This window comes from Sitophilus oryzae, unplaced genomic scaffold (genome assembly GCF_002938485.1).
Source record: "Sitophilus oryzae breed Bouriz unplaced genomic scaffold, Soryzae_2.0 scaffold_177_pilon_pilon, whole genome shotgun sequence".
Lineage (NCBI taxonomy): Eukaryota > Metazoa > Arthropoda > Insecta > Coleoptera > Curculionidae > Sitophilus > Sitophilus oryzae.
Window position 1 is genome coordinate 8899382 of NW_022146479.1, and position 19739 is coordinate 8919120.

The following is a 19739-nucleotide window of genomic DNA, read 5'->3' on the forward strand; positions in this document are numbered from 1 at the left end:
TTGCCCCACTTCAGATTTTACTTTTTTTATAATAAAAATGCTTTCTCTTGATAATATATAAGTATTACTAGTCAATATTCAATAATGGTTGCCTTCCGGCCGTAACACTTAGTATTATTGTATCTTAAAATGCCGGTGTTCAGATTTTTTTTAACTATAATTTAAAGGTAATAATGGTAATAAATGGACAACATGATAAGTCAAAATTCATTTTATTTACAACTGGTAGATTTTCTAAAGTAAAAAAATAAATAAATAAATTAATTAATTAATAAATAACGTCAGGTAGAAAGAGCATTTGAGGAATAAGGATATAAAAAATATAAATATAATTTTAATGATATTAACCAAAAAGTTTAAGATGGCTTTTCATATTTTACGGGTTATGTTTTTGTTAAATTACATCAAACGATACAATTTCAGGGATACATAAAATTTGGCACTACAAAGAAATTAACTTTTTGTTTATATCATTAAAATACTTTTATCTTTATAAACAATAAATATAGACGCCTAGCTTCTTTTCTTTTGAGAATGTTTAAAACTTCTAAATAATTCGTCATCATCATCATCTTCCTCATCGTCTTTTTCGCTGCTCTCGTCATCATCATCGGCATCATCAAATGTCTCAGCAACCCCATCAGCAATATCGTCAAATATATCTTTTCCTTCTTTTTCTGCTGTAGCTTTTACTGTAGTGGATTCAGTTGCTACTTTTTCTGTACTCTCTTCTTCACTTGACTCATCACTTTCCTCGTCACTATCTTCCTCACTATTCTTTGTATTTTCACCACTTTCCTCGTCATTAATAGCATCTTCCACTGCCTCAGCTAAAGGGTCATCTTCTTGACTGTCCTTAATGATCAAGGACTCTGTACTACTAACTTCCGTTGGTTCAGTTGCAATTGTTGTAATTGTTGTAGTGTCTAGAGGCATATCAGTCTGTTGAATTGAGTTTAATTCGATATTATTATCTTCTGTATTGTTTGGTGAAGATTTAGTAGTATTCATAGAGTCAATTAGTGATTCAGTCACATTTGTTGTAGTAATGTTCATTTCAGGGATAATTGGAGCTACAGTAGATTGTACTTTAGTTAAAGGAGATTTTGTTGTAACTTTAATAGTTGGTTTGGATGTAGCCTTCTTTCTTAAAGGTTTTGTAGAAACTGGCTTCCTTCGTCTGATTGGTGGCTTAGGTGTTGTTGTAGTTTTTCTTTTTTTGGTGCCTAAAATAATATAAAAGTTGTAAAAATGATGTACCAATGTTCAGTGAGCAATACTACAGATAAAAAGAAGTACACCTATGAACATATTCTCTAAAATGCTTCCTGAGAAAGTTACAGCTTTTTAAAGCTTTTATAACCCCTACAGCACTCACTTGGAACATATATTGTAAATGTTTAGAGCATGTCTAGTATGTAATTATATTGTTAATTAATGGTTTGAATATACTCCATTCAAACTCCATCTAGTTACCTGTTAACAATTACTACATTATCATATGATACAACTCATGATTTCATTCATTATTGATACTTTTGTCAAAGCCTTGAGACTGAATGATTAGTTGTAAATAAAGAAAGAAAGACAAAATGAATCTATAAGGTTGCAGTGATCAACTTTTCCCTTCCTATACATCTACAACCTACAAGAGAAAAACTACCCTCTACCTTAATAAAACTGTTCAGAACTGTTTTGGATTTTTACACTACCGTCATTCGCTTTGGTATTAAAGTGTGTGCAAGAATACCACATTACAAGGAAAATTGTTTACAAAAATGTTTAAAAATAAACAAAATTATTTTTGAGTACCATTTCAAGGGCTGTACGTTCCTCTGGAAGCACCTTATGGTATATGTTCATCGAAACATTTTATTAAATTTTTATCTGTAGTATCACCCACTGAAATTTAATACACTATTTTTTGCAGTCTGTACTTTTTATATTAAATCTTATTAATTGTATATAATATAATCTTATTAATATTTTTAATAGTTGTATACCTGAAGATGATGCCGAGGACGAGCTACCGCCAAAGTATCCTCCAATAAAATCGTCATCAAGAACACTGAAAGAGGAGTAGCTGGGTGAATCTACGTCGTTTTCCGAGTCATCATCTTCATCATCATCATCGTCGTCATCAAAATCGAAATCGTCGTCGTCGTCATCATCGTCATCATCATCATCATCGTCATCATCTTCATCTTCTATGACAGGTAAGGGCTGTGGAGGTTCCAGTTTCAAGCCTTCAGGCCCAAAACGGAAACAAGATACTCGCATGGCAGCTTCAACGTCGTTCAATGATCTTAGTTCCAACCCAAGGCACGCATTGAAGTTATCTCCTTTTCTACCAATATTGTAGACCCTTCCACAGAACTTTGAGACTCCTCCTGGTAGAGGCATGCAAATTGGATCAGGTCTTCTACCTAATTAAATTCAAGTTATATGTTTTCATTTGATTACTTTTAATAAGAAATACGCTTACTAGAAATAGTTGTATTTGTCAGGACTCGTTCGCCAAAGCTCATCGAAATAGCTAATCGATCCCCAGTAAGATATTGTAAAGCTGCACATCCTGGACCTCTTAAGGCGACAACAGGTATATTAAATTCTCGACAGCAGTTACACATTCGAGTCGAACAAGTACAAAATCTGTTAGTGGTCGATTCTTGTCGTTTCGTAGGAACTTTTCCATTTTTCTTCGCTATTATTCTTCTCCTGGACTTTTCCAGATGACTTTTATCTGAAACGAAACCGAAATCTATTAGATTGCGGCGAAAATAAACGTTAAGCTTAATTGTTCGTTTGGGCCAGTTTTTATCTTTTAATTAAACCTTAATGTAATATAAGGCAAAACGTAATAATAACGGGGTTAATAAGCAAGGCAAATATTTTTTTTAAACGACATCATTTTTGGTTTACTCTTTCGAGTTTAAATACGATTTTAAAGGAGGAATAATTCGAGGAATTAGAAATTCGTTTAAGGAAGAGAATCTAGGTAAATAATTATTTATTTAAGGATCTTAAAGGGCACGGGAAAAAGCAATAAAATAATTTTTGTTAAATGAAGCGTTTCTCTGTTGGAACCGTAAAATTCAAAGATCTCAATGCACCTCTTTGGGTGGTTTTACAGCGCAAAGGCGGTCAAATTACAACAGGCAAGAGACACGGGGAACGTTCAAGTTTTCCTTTAACGATCACAGATGCTTAAGACAGAAAGAAAACTCCAAAGCGTAAAACTCTTATTTTTATTGTAATGGCGGCCGATATTTTTTATGCCTCTTTTCTGGCTTGAGCTCTCCTAAAAAACGGTCTTTTAATTTATCGTACATCTTTAATTTGTTTGGAAAGCAATATAAATATCTGCATTCTTAAGTAATATGATTAAATTTTCAAAATTTTACTGTTATGTGGTGGAGGGCATAAACTTATACATTATGGAGTATGATTATTTATACTAAAAATATTTAAATTGTCAAAATTTAACATTTTAGGATATTTTTTTGGAGTTGATGGCATGTGTCTATTAGCAGTTTCCCAATAGGTGAAGAAGTATTATACTGGAAAGGAGAGGGCATACATTTCTTATGAAATATGATTATTTATGATAAAAAGGTATTTAAATTGTCAAAATTTTATCGGTAACAAAAATATTTTACTATAATTTTTAAAAGTTGATGGCATGTGTCTGTTAGAAGTTTACCAATAGTGGACGAAGTATGATGATACTGGATATGAGGACATGCACAGACTTAAAAAGTATTTAAATTGCCAATAAAATAAATATAATTTAGAGGGAAATAGCGAATGGATCGATAAGAAAGGCTATCAATTTTTGTGGGGTAAACTTAGAGATGTGGTATATAGCATAACGAAAGACACGTACTCCAAGCTAAAAGAAATTTACTACATAATGTACGTGCTTTCTCTTATAATCCAAATCGAGACAATTTCGTGGAAGAGGAGAATGGAAGGAATTGGTAAAACCGAATCTACACCTACAGGCGAGTTCGTTATTCTCCATGGCTCTAATAGAAAATACTATTTCAACCTAAAATAGATATTGACTCCAAAGCAATCGTTCTTCACTCGAACTAGGTCGCTTCAAAGTAAAATAAAAACAAACTGAGCGCTATTTAAATAGAAATAATAAATTTTAAATTACAAAGTACCCGTGTTCGTATTACACGCGAGCATCATTAACTTGCTTTCTATAACTGTCAATAAATTATTTACGTTCATTTGTTCTAATTTGCCATATTAATTGTAATACACTTAACGCAATTAGGTTAATAATATACAAACATTATTAACGTTTCGTTTAGAAATTATCTGATTTGATATTTCAATTTCCCCTGTTTATTTCAGCGGTTTTTGTTAAAACGGATTTTTTGGGAGGCCTGTTAACACAAAACTGAACGTTTCAATAGTTTCTTCCTATTTAAAAGCCCACTGGTAGCTTTAATTACTTTTTTTTGTGTTAAATAAGCCTGTTTGGGATATTTTTGTTCATGTAAAGGGTAAAGGTCAGTTCGATGCTTAAAAAACAGATTAATATACGAGCCATGGGTCCTTTCTAAAAAGTTATGTTTATATCTGTATCATTTAGAATTAGAATTTAGAATGAGTGGGAGGGGGGTTAATCACTTCGACCTTACAGATCCATTGTGTCCCCCTTTCTTGAATCATAACTCATCATACAGTCCCAGGGCTTTGACAAAAGCCAGTATCTGGGACGGTTTTATAGAGGGTAGTTCTCCATCTCCAATATCAGTCGTACCAAAATTCATGGCACGAATGGTTGTCGTCTCGGCGCACTCAGTGATGAGGTGTACTGGTGTTTCACCATCTTCCCCACAGAATCTGCATTCGCCGTTTCTTCTTAGTTTCAATCTACTGAGGTGTTCACTGAGGAGACAGTGTCCTGTTAAAAACCCGTGACAATCCGAAGATTGTTCTTACTCAGACCCAGGAAGATCTGTGATTTTTCTTGATCATAAGCCCTCAGAAACTTCTTCGAGTGTCTTAGACAATTGCAAGATTTCCATTCCAGGTTGCGGATGGAATCTTCCAAGTTCTTGAGTTCCGCCTTGAGTTGGTTACCACTTGGAAAGCAGAACGGTTCTGGTCCAGTTAGTGGAGTGTTCGCTCCTTTCCTAGCTAGATTATTTGCTTTTTCATTGCCTTCTATCCCTTGGTGAGCAGCACCCAGTGTAGGAGGACTTTGTTTTCTTTGCCTTTTATTATAATTTATTCAGCTTCTCTATGCATTCTTTGACCAATTTCGAATTGATTGATACTGAGTTGATCGCCTTTAACGCTGCTTGACTATCAGATAAGATGGCTATTTCTTGTTTCCGATAGTTCCTATCTAAGATAAGTTGTACGCATCTCTCGATAGCGTAGATTTCTGCCTGTAGGATACTAGGGTAAGTGCCCATTGGTTCGGAGTAATTAGCTCTCGGCCCAAACACTCCGATCCCTGTTCCCGTATTGTTTTGGAAGCATCAGTATACCAAGTTATGGTATGGTCTTTTAACTGCTGGGCAAGCGTTTCGCTCTTCCAATCCTTCTTATTGCTCAATACTACATTGACATGTTTGTCAAAGTTGTACGTTCTTGGCATATCGTCCACTGGGAGTTGCAGGAGAGGTATTTCCTTTTTGAGGGTGTTCCAAGCCCTTGATCTGACAATTCTCCCAGTACTAATTCCGTTAGTGACCATTCTAATCATTGTCGCATTGGCATATCTACCAATGACAATGTGCAGTGGTGTTAGATCTAGAATGACCTCCATTGCTGCTGTTGGACAGGTTCTCATGGCTCCTGTGATGCAAACACATGCTAGTCTCTGGACTTTGCATAGGTTTAGCCTTGCCGTCCGTTGCTCTAGTTTTGTGTACCAGGCAACTGCTCCATAAGTAATCATGGGTCTTACTATCATGGTATACATCCAGCGCAAAATGTTAGGGGAGCAGCCCCATCTATTTCCGGCCAGTCTTCTGCATATCATGAGAGCCTTTATGGCTTTGCTGGTAGTGTTCTTAATATGCCTGTTCCACAGGAGTTTACTGTCCAGGGTTATTCCCAGGTATTTAACTTCCTGTGTTGGCAGTATTTCCTTTCCATCTAGTTGGATTCTTTTCAAGTTTTTTAGACTTCGCCTTCTGGTGAATGGCACTATCGCGGTTTTGTCTGAGTTGATACTCAGCCCGACAGTCCTACACCATCTCTCAGTGATACGGAGTCCTCTTTGGATAATATCACACAAGGTGCCTTCATATTTCCCCCGAGCGATCATGACTATGTCATCTGCATACCCAATGCAGTGTATTCCCGCTAGAGTTAATTCATCTAGTAGTTCATCCACCACCAAGCTCCACAGCAAAGGGGAGGTTACTCCACCTTGTGGAGTTCTTTGCGTTGTTTTAACAGCTACAGTTTTGGTGCCCATCTGAGCCTCTGCTGTTCGTGTTGACAGCGTTTCCCAAAACCAGCGAATAATTGTTCTGTCCACCCCTCTTGTTTCTAGAGATCGCCTGACCACCTTATGTGGTATATTGTCAAATGCCCCCGCAATATCCAAGAAGGCACAAATCTGTGTCATGCAGTACAATCAAAATATAATTAAAAATAAAAATGCTTTTCTAATTCAACCAACTATAAATAAACAAATAGCTCATTCTACAGCTTGTTTGATTTTTTTTTAGTGTATGGTATGTATCTGTCAGCGGTTTACCAGAGCTGAAAAGTTAAGATACTGGGAAGCAGGGCATAAATTTCTTAAAAAATATGATTTAAATTATCATTGGGGTGGAGAGCCTAGATTTCTTACGGAATATGATTATTTATACTAAAAAATATTTAAAATTATCAAAATCAAACTGTAACAAAGACATTTTACGAAAATTGAACTTTATTGGATGTGTCCATCAAAAATTTTCTTTTTTTTATATATTTTATCGACATACCTGAGTACCTATATACAAATTTACCAATAATTTACTACATGCAATATTTCCTTCTTTCCGCAGAACCATTGTTAATTTGTTTGCCAAATCCAAATTTGGCAAAATAAAATAAGCTATCGCAACTGAATTAGCTCATTAGCAAATTTTGTCAGTGGCAAAAATACTGCTGTAGTCAAATGTGAGCTAGTCGATTAAAGAAAGTCCTTCTTGAATCGGAATCTCTCTTTAAACTTCTGGCGTCTTAATTTTCTTACCTGCTTAGAAGCTAAATTACTGTTTTATTCGAATTAATGCAGGTTATCTACATTTTTCTGAACTTGTCAAGCACATCAGAGGTCCTCGCTGAGCCAGCAAAACAAGAACTAGAAATATATAAATTAAACTTTCTAGCTTATAGAAAGTTCATACGAAGCAGTATAGAAATTCTTATTTACTGAAAATAGAAAGAAAATTATTAAATTTTCTATTTAACACTTCCATGATATTGTTGGAATAAAAATACATGGTCGATAAATATATGAAAAAAGTAGGTTTTAAGTTAACAACATTTTTATTTTTAATTTAGCGCTAAGTGTAAAGAGATGTATTTCGAAGAATAATGTTTATTTCTTTTTTAATACGAAGTGGAGAAAGTTGGCGATTCAAGTTCCCGGAACATGACCGACTTACATAAATATTGTAGTACATTTTACTTTTAGGGTAAACCAACAATTAGTCATCATAATTTGTACGGAAATCTTAAAGATGCAATAAACTTTATAGAATTTGAGTGACTACCTACTTTAAAACTTGCAGCAAATATAATCCGTAAACTGCAAAGTTTGAAAATTATAAATTTGATTGCAATCACGACTTCCCGAAGAGACGACTTTTATTTTTCCATTTTACATTTTATCGAGTCTTTTTCCCATTTTTTCTTGATAATAAATCAACCACAGTGCTTGAAATTGTTGAAAATAAAATTGTAAGTATCTGTGCTATAATATAGCATGGCAAAAAGTTGAAAAATCGTAAAAAACATTAATAATATAAAATAGAAAACAAATTTCTTGCAGCATAGGTATATAATAAAATTATATAAGGATTCTTGCCACTTAACTGCTGATATAGAAATTTAATTCTATGCTGTGTTTGTCATTTTGTGGATCTGCCCAAGCTCACCTGATGATGGAGTAGGGCTCCGAAACCGGTAGTGAGAGCAGGTTGATCCACATTATGACAAACACAGCGTAGAATTAAATTTAATAATAAATTATATCAGCAGTTAAGTGGCAAGAATCCTTATATAATTTTATTAATAATATAGACAAAATATAAAAAATCTAGATTTGTGAAAAAAACTCTTGGAAAAATAATCAACATAGACATAAAACTCATGTTATCGGCTTAAATAAAATTCTTAAGATTAATTCACTTTGAATTTTTTTCCAATTATAGCATTTTTTATTATTAATATTTTAATAAATTAGCTACAGCTTTAAGTTATAGGAAATAAAAATGAACCTTGTATTATAATCCCACAAAATGTATGTGAAAAAGATAGCACATCATAAATAATTCCAAAGTTATCCGAAAGGTCTTGTTTTTCTATCTGTTGCTACGTTTCAGACCTATAACGCAGCCCCTCGCAATGTACATTGACTTGCAAATTAAAAGACAATATATGTCTTGTACGATTTCAAAGTGATTTGAAAATGTCCGGGTAATAGATGTTTGAGATAATAATATTTTAGGGAATTTATTCTGAAATTTGTACAATAATATGACAGTAATATTGTAGTAAACTATTAAAATATTGAATTCATCTTGTTATTACTGTATGATTTTAATATCCCATTCTGTTTATAAATAACTAACAGTTTTATTTTATTATTTTTTTATTGAGAATTTGTTTTCGAGATATTCAGTTTTAATAGTCTTTGGGGCATTAAAAACACTGTTTAGCATTGCCTTCTAGAAGAAGATACAGCGTAGGATGGTAGACCTATACGAGGAGCTGGGATACACTGTCAGGAAATTGGAATCAGGACTGCTACAGTGATGCGATGTTGGACAGAGCGGTATATGCATCGTCAGAAAACACGTCGTAGGGGCACTGGGACTTTAAGAAGAACCAGTGATCACTAAGAAAGGATCCTAAGACTTAGTGCTTTAAGAGATCACCTCAGCACAATCATCCGTGGAGGCTAGCTTACAGGTCAACACATATGCATGAGATCGATTTATCGAAGAATTAGAGCTCATATGATAGGCTACAGACTGCCACTTCTGACATGCTGTCAAAAACAGACTCATTGGAATCAGCAGTGGAATCGGGTTGTTTTCGGTGAAGAGTCATATTTTTGTTTGTGAGAAAGGCACCAACTTCAAGTTTCCAAGAATCCTGAGGCTGCGCTTAATAGAGGCGTTAGGATTTGGAGTGCCATAATAGTTGGATGTAAGTCACCTCTATTTTTTTTGGACAGAAACATGAATGCTCAATTCTAATCTGTCGCGTTACCCTATCTTCAGCAACTGTATGATTTGGTTTGGTTTGATACCAATTTTTACTAATTACTATTTACTGGCTACTAGAAACTACTAGAAACACCTCCGATACGCTAATGTTGTCCTTCTTCAGTGGCCCGCAAAGTTACAAGAGTTATAACCTATGGGACATGTCTGGGATGTGATAGGTAGAAGTCCGAGTCGGTTGCCACATTTTATACTGGATGTACAAAGTCTACGTCACGAGGTAACATTAGCCTGGATGAATCTACCGCAGGAAGATAACGATCTTTTGATTCGCAGCATGCCACGAAGAGTTTACAGAATATCAGAATTTACATGGAGGTGCAACTCTCTATTGAATTGTTAAGAATTCTTTTCAATAAATTTGTTTGAAAATGTCATCGATTAATATTCATATTTATCTCTCAAGATATTAATGAAATCTATTTACACTTACTACGTGTTCCAATTTCTATGACACACGGTATATATTACAATATGAGTATAAAATAGTCAATATAAATGAAAATCGGACCATACGGTTCATGATACATATCGCTGGAGGTTCTAATGGACTGTTTCATTAAACCAATGACCTTATAAAAATGACGAAATATTATTCGGGAGTATGAGCGAAAGTGATGACGAAGGAAAAAAAACTGATATCAGCAGAAAAAAATAAAACAGGCCAAAGGGTGAAGTACAATTGCCTTGTTATCTTGCCCTCGCCTCACCAAATCGGTATTATAAAACGATATATCGGGCGATATAATGATTCGGCGTCACTGCCGGTGCTAAATTTTTATCTTACCTATAACTGCGGCCGATGCGGCGAAAGCTATTAAAACAAAAACTAGGAGCAGCTCAAAGATAAAAGAGAGTTTCATGCTGGAGGGCTGACGTAGGGCTGGCTAAAACCGAATTTAAACTCTCCTCTTCCTCCACGCGTCGGTCTGATTCTGCAGTAGTGCGCCACCTGTAAATGAAAAAGACGTGTTATTGCCGGCGGCGTGACGAGTACACGGTATAAGAAGCAAATTGCCGAATGATAGGGAACGGAATATCAATAGCCGTACGTCCCGGTAACGTATTCTCTATTCATATCTCTCGTATATACGTTCCTCTCTTCGTAATCAATCATATTTGTCGCACAATTTCAGTTTTCACTGTAAATCAAATTTATTTATCTAACGTTCGTACGAAACTAACTATTTTTCTTGTATTACTTGATGTACGTCATTTGTAATTTAAATATTTAGCTTGAATCTTCATTGTAACAACAGAGATTAGATTAGAGCCTTCGAGGTGGCTATCGGCCTGTTCCATTTCGACCTTTCCAGGTCTATTGTGGTCTCTTGACCTTTAGGTTACATTGTCCAGTCCTATCCTGTTCAAAAAGTATAATAACTTAGAGACTGTCAATAGTCTGCCATTGCCTGGTACAAAGAACCGCACATTTGCCAGTGAGGCTGGTCTTGTTCTTTCCCAAAACAAGACCAAGACCATTACTAGCGTCTGATCTCCAAGACTAAGCCCGACCAGTGCAAGACTTCCGTAAGATCAAGACCAAGCATACAAGAGTCTTGCAATTCTTTCTCACGTTTATATGAAATAAGTAATTCCTTATTTTTTCAAAATTATTTTTTTAAATTTATTACACAGTGCTTTCCCAAGTATCGCATAATATTTTAAAGAAAGAAATGTTGATTCAATAAAATATATCAAAAAATAAAAAAATTCATCAGAGAAATAATCCAATTTTTTAAAGTTTTCTATGTAGAAAGTACCTCAAGTAAAAATTTGTTAAGAAATGCAAGACTTGGAAGAGTCTATCTCCTGCAGCTAGACTAAGACTAGTCAAAGCTGTAGTGAATAAGCATATAAAGGTGATGGGACTGACAGAAAAAGCTATGTGTAGGTTCTGCCAATCTGAAGAAGAAAGGATAGAACACATTTTATGTCGGTGCGACAGCCTGGCAAATGTGTGGTTTTCGGTAGTAGACAATAATAGGCCATTGCCAGGGAGCTACATGGAGGGTTCAGTCTCCAAGTTGCTAAACTTTGTGAAAAGGATAGAATTGGAGAATGTAATCTAAGGACCAGAAGAGGACCACAATATATCTGAGAAAGTCGCAGTGGATCAGGCCGAGATCCACCTCTAGGAATCTAATCTAATCTAGATTAAGACCAAGACTGGACCCTGCAAAACCAGACCAAGACTTCTTAGTCTTGGTTTTACATTTGCTCATCACTAGTCCAGTCATTTCTTCCTCAGATTGACAAAACCTGCATATGGCTTCTTTGTCAATCCCATCATCTTTAGATGTTTATTCAGATTACAATGCCTTGTTAGTAGACCCAATACCGCTTTGACAGTCTTTCTATCTTTGCTTATCAGATCTACCGTGAATTTTGAAGAATGTTCTACTATGAACTTTTTCGCCTGTCTCTGCCCTGGTGAACAACAGGAAATTTCTTTCGCTCTCATGATCTAAGATTCATTATCCACATTTAAGAACATTTATGGCTTTTTGTACAACCACTGTTAATTTAACTCTAATTTTGTAGAAGAAATAATTAAAAAAATAACCAGTCTTGTTCATGGGTACAAACAGATTCCTGATTGCATGTTTCCTTCACATCTAAGGGCATAAAATACTTCTTATAATACCCCTGGTATTCAATAATTTTATTATTTATTATTATAGTTTTGCTTTATATTTTTGACCGGAAATTTGTTGATGGTAGAAACGATTTTTAAGGCTACAGTTTGAATAAAAGCTTTTAACTCAAGCTCGAATGTATAGATAAAGAAAAAACAACGAAAATACACGTATGTGGATATATGCATGTTTCTTTTCGAAAAATAATAAGTCGTGTTGCATGTAGATGTAAGCAAACCTTTATATTCAACCGTAAAAATCAAGTATATTTCAAATATCATATAGGTAAAAAAAGTTATATCAAAAGAAGAGCAAATTTATTACGTTATTAAACATGTATTTTTGTTTTAAAAATATTTAAAATTTAGATTAGTACACTTTGTATATTCTTCAATTTACTCAAAAGAAAAACTGTTTAAGAAGAAAGACCTCATCAGCTAATTCGAAATAAATAGCTGCCATTTCTCGTTGTAGTCACCTTCATTAACTTGAACTAAAAGAAAGAAAAAATATATGAAAAATTAGAATGGCAGAATAAGACAGAAGACCTATTACTCAGCGGTGCATATAATTTTTAACTTTCAGAAAAAAGAAATGAAATTCATGAAGTCATATAAATAAAAAGAAGAATAATACTTAATCTACTTTAACATCCGTATTGAACGTCTTTATACATCTGTATAATATTTTAAAAAGTATATTCTGGTATAGAACATTTCATACGTTGTTGTCAAGCAAACAAGAAAGAAATATTCTACGAAAGAGTACAGAGAGCTTTGTGAAAAAAGAATAATTGTATTTTTTCTGCGTTCTTTTGTGAAGTTTGCCTTAAAAAACGCTAATTAAATATGCCTGAACTAAAAAGACTTCGTTATTTTTTTAAATTCTATTTTTTCTCCAGTTGTATTCACTAAAAGACACACCTAAAGGACTGTATCAGAATTTAAAACTAATTAAATAAATAAAAGCGCAAAAAATACGAATTCACAGGACAGTAATAAGTAAGGAAACTATATAAACATAGTGTTATTGTGGCTTATTATTTTACTAAAATGATCTTAAGGGTGTCACACATGTCTAGGCATAGTTAATTTGTCTATTTTCTTTCGTCATTGCAGTAATTCAGTAATTTACATCATATAAATGCGACGTCTACTCTAGAAATAGACAAGAAAAACATTTCTCTTGAGGAAAAGCGTGTGCCGTATGTATTCGGTATAATTTTAGGTCATAATAAAGTTCATAAGGTTGTGACGTCTCTTGTATTGTATATTATAACAAATCGACTTTAATTTAAAAGAGCCTTTATTACTTTTATAACATTCTGAGGAATATAGTTTGCTTAAAATGACAGTGAAAATGTGAAAAATATGTGTAAAATGTCTAGTAAAGTTAATAATAAGAGATTTTTTGCTTCAAACTATGTAATATAATACATTGTAGGATTGTATAGAAGAGTTTAACTTGTTAACTATTCATGCATATTTTCAGATATGGATGTATAAATACTATATACTCTGAAGATTAGAAGAAAAAAGAAATCACGCTTCAGAAGTACTAACATGGATGGCTCCTTAAGGCATGGATGAGTTTATTGATGCTTGGATGCCTTTTGCAAAACAAAGCCGGAAGCATCAAAACAAAAGAAAGAGGGCAACTACCAGGTACCCTGTAAATACGGTGAGTCGTATATTGGAGAGTCTAAACGTCAATTTAGATTACGTACATTATTTGTACGGCTTAATGAGCAATGCTTAAAATATCTCAGTTTTAATCATCTATTGACGATACTAACATGGATAGCGAAATTCGCGTCTAGTGCAAAAGTAAAGTGTTTTGGTATATTATGTTGAATTAGTGTTTTATTTTGCTCTATAAACATAGCTTAAACTCAAGTTCACGTGGACTATGAAAAACGGTGAGCTTCGCAATTCTATTTCGGTATAGTTTTCTTGTAATATAACATTATTAGATCATTAACAACGCAGTTTAAACCTCGAAAAGGACTTTAACAATTTCAGTCCTCAAATACCTAATTTTTAAACTAAGTTCAAGGATAAGAAGTCATTGAAGAACCTATTATTGTTTAAATCTATGGTTTAAGTCTGAACTCACACAATAATATCTTAAAAAATAGCATTTTTTTGTAAACCTTGTAGCACCTTCAGCTGAAATCACGTTGAAATAGAAATTCAGATTTTTCAAAGGAGCAAAAAAAAAGTTATTTTACTTTTGAGTTTTTGTGGGGCGAAGGAAAAAAGGTTGTTTGAACATAACAATGCCTAGAAAATTTTTCAAGGAGTAAAAGAAACTGGCGGAAAATTTAATATTGCCTTTGTCCCTAGAAAATGTGTTGTTAAAATCTGTCATCGCTCGGTATTCAAGCGGGAAGTTTCGCTGGTGATTTAGGAGGGGTAATTTTAAAAATACCTAAAACAAATAGCTTTCAGACCAGATTGCATAATGTGGACGCTGGACTAAAGTTTACGTGATTTCTTGTGATTTATTTCGACAGATAATGGCACATGCCGACCGCTCAAACGCCGAATAGTATTCGAGCATCGCTATGTCTGTGCCACACGCTTTTTTCGTTTTTGTTTACACTATTATTTTCTTTTTTCTTATGCAATCAAAATGCACCAGAATTATTCATCAAATTGATAAAAATAAGTGTTCAAATACCAGTAGGTCGTCGATGTCTTCAGATATGGATAATAAATGAAACAATTCTTCAAACAGGAGTTTCTTTCTTATTCGAAGTCTGGTATCATCCATTCTCTTCTGAAACTCCACCGAATTCCAGGCAGAAATTTTCGCCATTCTACAATGCGCTAGAGGAAACAATAGAAGACCTGACATAAAAGCTCAGATAGTCAGGCGACACTTATGGTGCTCATGAGTTCAAAGGTGGATGAACTTGTAACTCTGGCAGAAAGGAACAGAGTTAAATTAATCTAGGTGCGACGAAAATTCCAATAAACTAGCAAGGCAAAGACCATTGGAATATTATCTTGGTCTAGAGCTAGTATTGGGAATATCCAAATGTATAACCTGTAGTGCAAGCATCTATTGAAACAGACCGTAAGCAAGGCCAGAACTGGAGGAACTATGCTCCCATCCTATCAAGTACCTGTACAAGCTGGTGCAGAACAAAGGTATAGATTTAATATCTAGAGGATAAAGTCAATTTCGTAAATAATATAGTTTGTGCATCTTTTACCGCCTATAAATCAGAAGAGATTTAATATAAATCGGTAATAAAACGGTACTTTACAATTTGGCGAATCGACAATGTAAAATTAATTAAAACAAATATGATACGGTTTTTAAACCAACCAAAATATGTCGATTGGTACATTCCATGCTTTATTTTGCATTTAATCGAAAGAAAAATAATCCACAATCGATGTTTTTTCGTTCGTACTTGGAGTGGCGAATTGCAATATAGGAATTATTCGTTTGAAATGTTGATTAGCGCTGAAATATTTCCAGCAGCAAATTTTAATCGATTTCAAATGAGCATTTACTGCGGTATATTCAATTATTGGAACGAAACGAAATAAATAAAACCTCGAGACCATTTTTAAATGTTACGCTACGTGTAATTTATTCTTCGTTACTCTTTTTGATGTATGCAATTTGATAATTTTACAGTTAGTATATACTTTGGCGAGAAGGATTTACTCTATTTCAGGTGATGTCAAGCGTTACAATAAGGCTTGCATTTTTAAACGGATCAGTTAAATGTTCTTTGCAACAAAACAGAATACATGATTCTTTTACTTCTGTATGTTTCACTGCTTTTCGTGTAATCTACTTAGAAACTACATGCGTGTAATTGAATCATTATCTTTTAATGTTAGCGTATTTTTTTAATTAAAGAAATAACATGTATCTAAATCAACTAATTGGTTTGGGCAAGGCTGATCGAGATATGTCTTAATAATTCCAGAAGTTTTTGATGACAAATTCGCTCGAAGAACTTCTCAAAATTACTTTCAGTTTTTTCTCGATCTTGTTAGAAATTGTGTTCGACTTTTCGCCTATCAAATTGTGCATAGTTGGAAAAAGCTTACTTGGCCCCTTTACACTTGGAAAATGTCGAGCATTCGACATCTTTCGATAATTTTAGTTGGTTCTTTAAAGCTTGTTGCAGTTTCTACGGAACATACTTTATACTTGTTTTTGGAGTTAAATATTTTCAAACTCCGTGAAAAATAAATAAATTTATTTATTTTTTTATTTGTTGTTAAATTATATAAAAATTATATATGTGTTTTTTCTCGAACAAGTAATATAAATGGATAAACATTACTGTACAAAACAAAGGTACTACCCAAGATATACAAACCAGATGTAAACAGAAACATGCCTATAATGTACAGGGCGGTCCTAATTGTATTCGGGAGACTTCGGCAGAGCATATTTTGCAGATAAAAATAAGTAAAAAAAATCGTAAAAATGTATGTCCTAAAATGCTCCGTTTTGGAGATAGAGGGTGTAGAAGTTTCAGTACTTTGCTACACTCACCAAAAGTATTCAGAGCACGTACACAATCCGACACTAGTCTAGAATTGACTTCTGTGGAACCGAGTGCTTTTAGCGCTGCTTGGGTGTCTGTGAACGATGTGTTCTTCGACTTTGATATAAGCCTGTTTAAGATATCCAACGCAGCATCCGTGAATTTACCAGGTATGCGTATTGGGGATTGCCTTCTTCCACATGTACTCCATGCTAACTGAATTCTTCTGTTGATTACTGATAGTATAGATCTTGAGCTGTGTACTAGTTATCCTAAATATATTTTATATTATTCTACTATTTCCAGTGCTGTGTTATGTATTACAATGTCTGTTTCTCTAGCAGATCTTTGTACATTATTTTAGTTATTGCTAAATTCATTTTGAGACTTACTTTATATATTATTTATATGTCACTGTAAATGTCCGAAATGCGGTAAAACCTAGGTTTTACCGCATTTCGAGTTGGTTAGCGTGGTTATTTAGAGGGTGTTAATTCAATGGTAAATCCTAGGTTTAGCGCGCTTATCCTAGGTTTTACCATATTTCGGACATTTACAGTAACATATGTAATATTTATTTATTTCAAATCATATAATATTCTATGATTTTATGTCATTTATCTTCTATTTATGTAATTTTTAAATGCTTTTGGCTTATATGGATAAATTTACTTATTTAACACTCTTTTTTTATTTTTATCAAGATCTTGGAACTTCATCACTGTGTGAATAAAGTATTATGTCAAGTCTAGAGTAAAATCATATCGTAAATAAAAACGGTTTGTTTACATTTTACTTGTATAAGTTGGGTATTAAATCACTAAACGTCATTATAAAAAGAGATCATATAAAAGGATAACGGAATAATGCATACGTAATTTTTTTTCTTCTTCAAAGCATCATTAATCTTTATAAACCTCAAGTATGAAAGAGAAATTACTAATTACAGTATGGCTTTAGTAATATTAGATGATACCCTGGCATTCTGGACTTGCGGAAGTTCTTTCAAGCCACTTTTTTTACATGATAAAAGCTTTTATTTATTTTTTAAACTTCCTTTTTTTCGCAAGGACAATTCAAAGGTGCGCGCTTTTATGGAATTCTGTTTCAAACTTTTATTCTAAAATTTAATTAGGTAATTTTAATTACTATTCAGAAAGTTATAATGTAATATTTACTGTTAAAAATAAACTAATTATAATTGTAACCTCCAAACAATATAATAGTAAACTATTTGGCTCTCTGAATATCATATCCACATAATTATCTATGTACTGTGACAAAATTTTAATAATCATAAATTAAAAGTTTTAATTAATTATACAAAAATATTCTTATCTCTGACTTCTTTTTATCAAAAAAGAGTCTCTAATTATAGCTTTAAAGCTATGTGGAAGTGTCCAACGATATAAAACCGTCTACTATTTGTGTAACAGCTCAGTCCAAAACAATCATCTCACTGCTCCAGAGTTTCAAGTTCCCTAGATCTACTCATTAAAGAGAGACGTTATATGAAACAGTTCTGTTTAAAACATACATATTAGAAACTGTTAAAAATAACTGCACACAGTTTTAATTGCAGTTGAAGATTTCAAATTGATAATATCAAATTTTTCATCATCAGTTTATTTGTTTCATAAATTTATATTATATGACTTTTAGATTATGTTTTACTGCAATTAAATGTTTTATTAACTTATTAAATGTTATATAGGGTGCTCAGAAAAATATTGTAATAAATGGAAACATTCATTTTTGCTCTTTTTATTTACCGATTTACGGTCAAAATAAACTCAACTTTGTATAAAGTTGCTTATGTGTAAATATATTAATTTTCAAGGTATTTGCAAGTTAACATCTTCCTTTTAGTAATATGCTATTTTGCTATTAGATCATAACAAGCCATGACGACTGGTTTTTCTTAAAAAAATGTATTTCTTAGTTTTGTGCACAGAGTGAGTCTTAAATAATTGCAAATATATTTGGGAGTGGTATATTACTACTTCAGGAACACGTCTATACGTTTTCCGTAAAAAATGTGAAAAAATTGGAATGTTTATCTTTATAATTTCATTATACCTCAATAGTTTGTTCAGAAAGAGAAACTGTACTCTTGAATAGTTTTTTGTGACCGTGACCTAAACCTACATGGGTTTAACCCGTTTCCTGAAGTAAAAGTTCACTAAAAACACAATAAATGTTCAAACCAATTTATCCAATGTTTAATTATTTGTAAAGTACGTTTTATTAAACTAATTTATTTTGTTTTCTAAAATGCCCCAACTCCACAAATGCGTTATTTTAAAATTAATAATACAAAACTCGCCGCATGTTTTACGCTCGAACTTTTAGTTGAATTAAACGATTTACTAAATCGGCATAACAAATAAAACAGCGATAAATGTAAACGATATGAATGTTTGTATACCTGGGTAGTTGTTATTAAAGTGGACATAAAGGACCAAAAATTACTATCCGTTATATGCCACTTGGAAAATAATAAACTTTGATTTTACTCACCGGTAGGGAAAGAAATTATGATTATCCAATAACGTATCGCAATAAAAAATGCAGTATAGCCACCATTAACAAAGTACGACTTAAAGAAAACTGAGTGGGCTTCATTAAAATAGTTGACGTATATTCTTTGGCGAAGGAATCACTTGCCGAAGACGGTGTAGCAAGGTGGGGCGGAAAATGTGGGTCAGTTTGTTTTGTTTGGGTCACGACGAGTTAAACTTGCGTCCGCTACACCAAAAGAATCTATATCGATGTTCGAAACTTTTACTTGTCTGATTATGTTTGAAAGCTGAATCGAATTTTTGATAATAGGATACGGTCGTAGTGTATTAACAGTTGGTAGCTTTCTTAAAGAAAAGTTTTGAAAAGTAACAAACTTTTCATTTTTCCATGTCACACACAATAAGTTTTTTTCTAACCCATTTATATTTGGTTTAAAGAAAAATATCTTCTAGTATATTCGCATTCATAAAAATTCTTGCCAATATACATATATGAATATAAAAAAGTCAATGCCAAGAGTAATCTATACTAATATATAAAATCCTTAAGTGACTGACATACTGATTAATC

The 19739-nt window shown here is 33.2% G+C and overlaps 1 protein-coding gene across 1 annotated transcript; it reads right to left on the reverse strand.

The window, feature by feature from the left end:
- Positions 1 to 214: 214 nt before the first annotated feature.
- Positions 215 to 19280, reverse strand: LOC115882501 (coiled-coil domain-containing protein 1-like). The gene is made up of 5 exons (XM_030900585.1): positions 19167 to 19280; positions 10273 to 10437; positions 2486 to 2743; positions 2004 to 2426; positions 215 to 1226 (listed from the first exon to the last, which is right to left on the reverse strand). The coding sequence occupies exons 2-5, from the start codon at positions 10346 to 10348 to the stop codon at positions 514 to 516; spliced, it is 1470 nt and encodes a 489-aa protein (XP_030756445.1). The 5' UTR covers positions 10349 to 10437; positions 19167 to 19280; the 3' UTR covers positions 215 to 513.
- Positions 19281 to 19739: the final 459 nt, after the last annotated feature.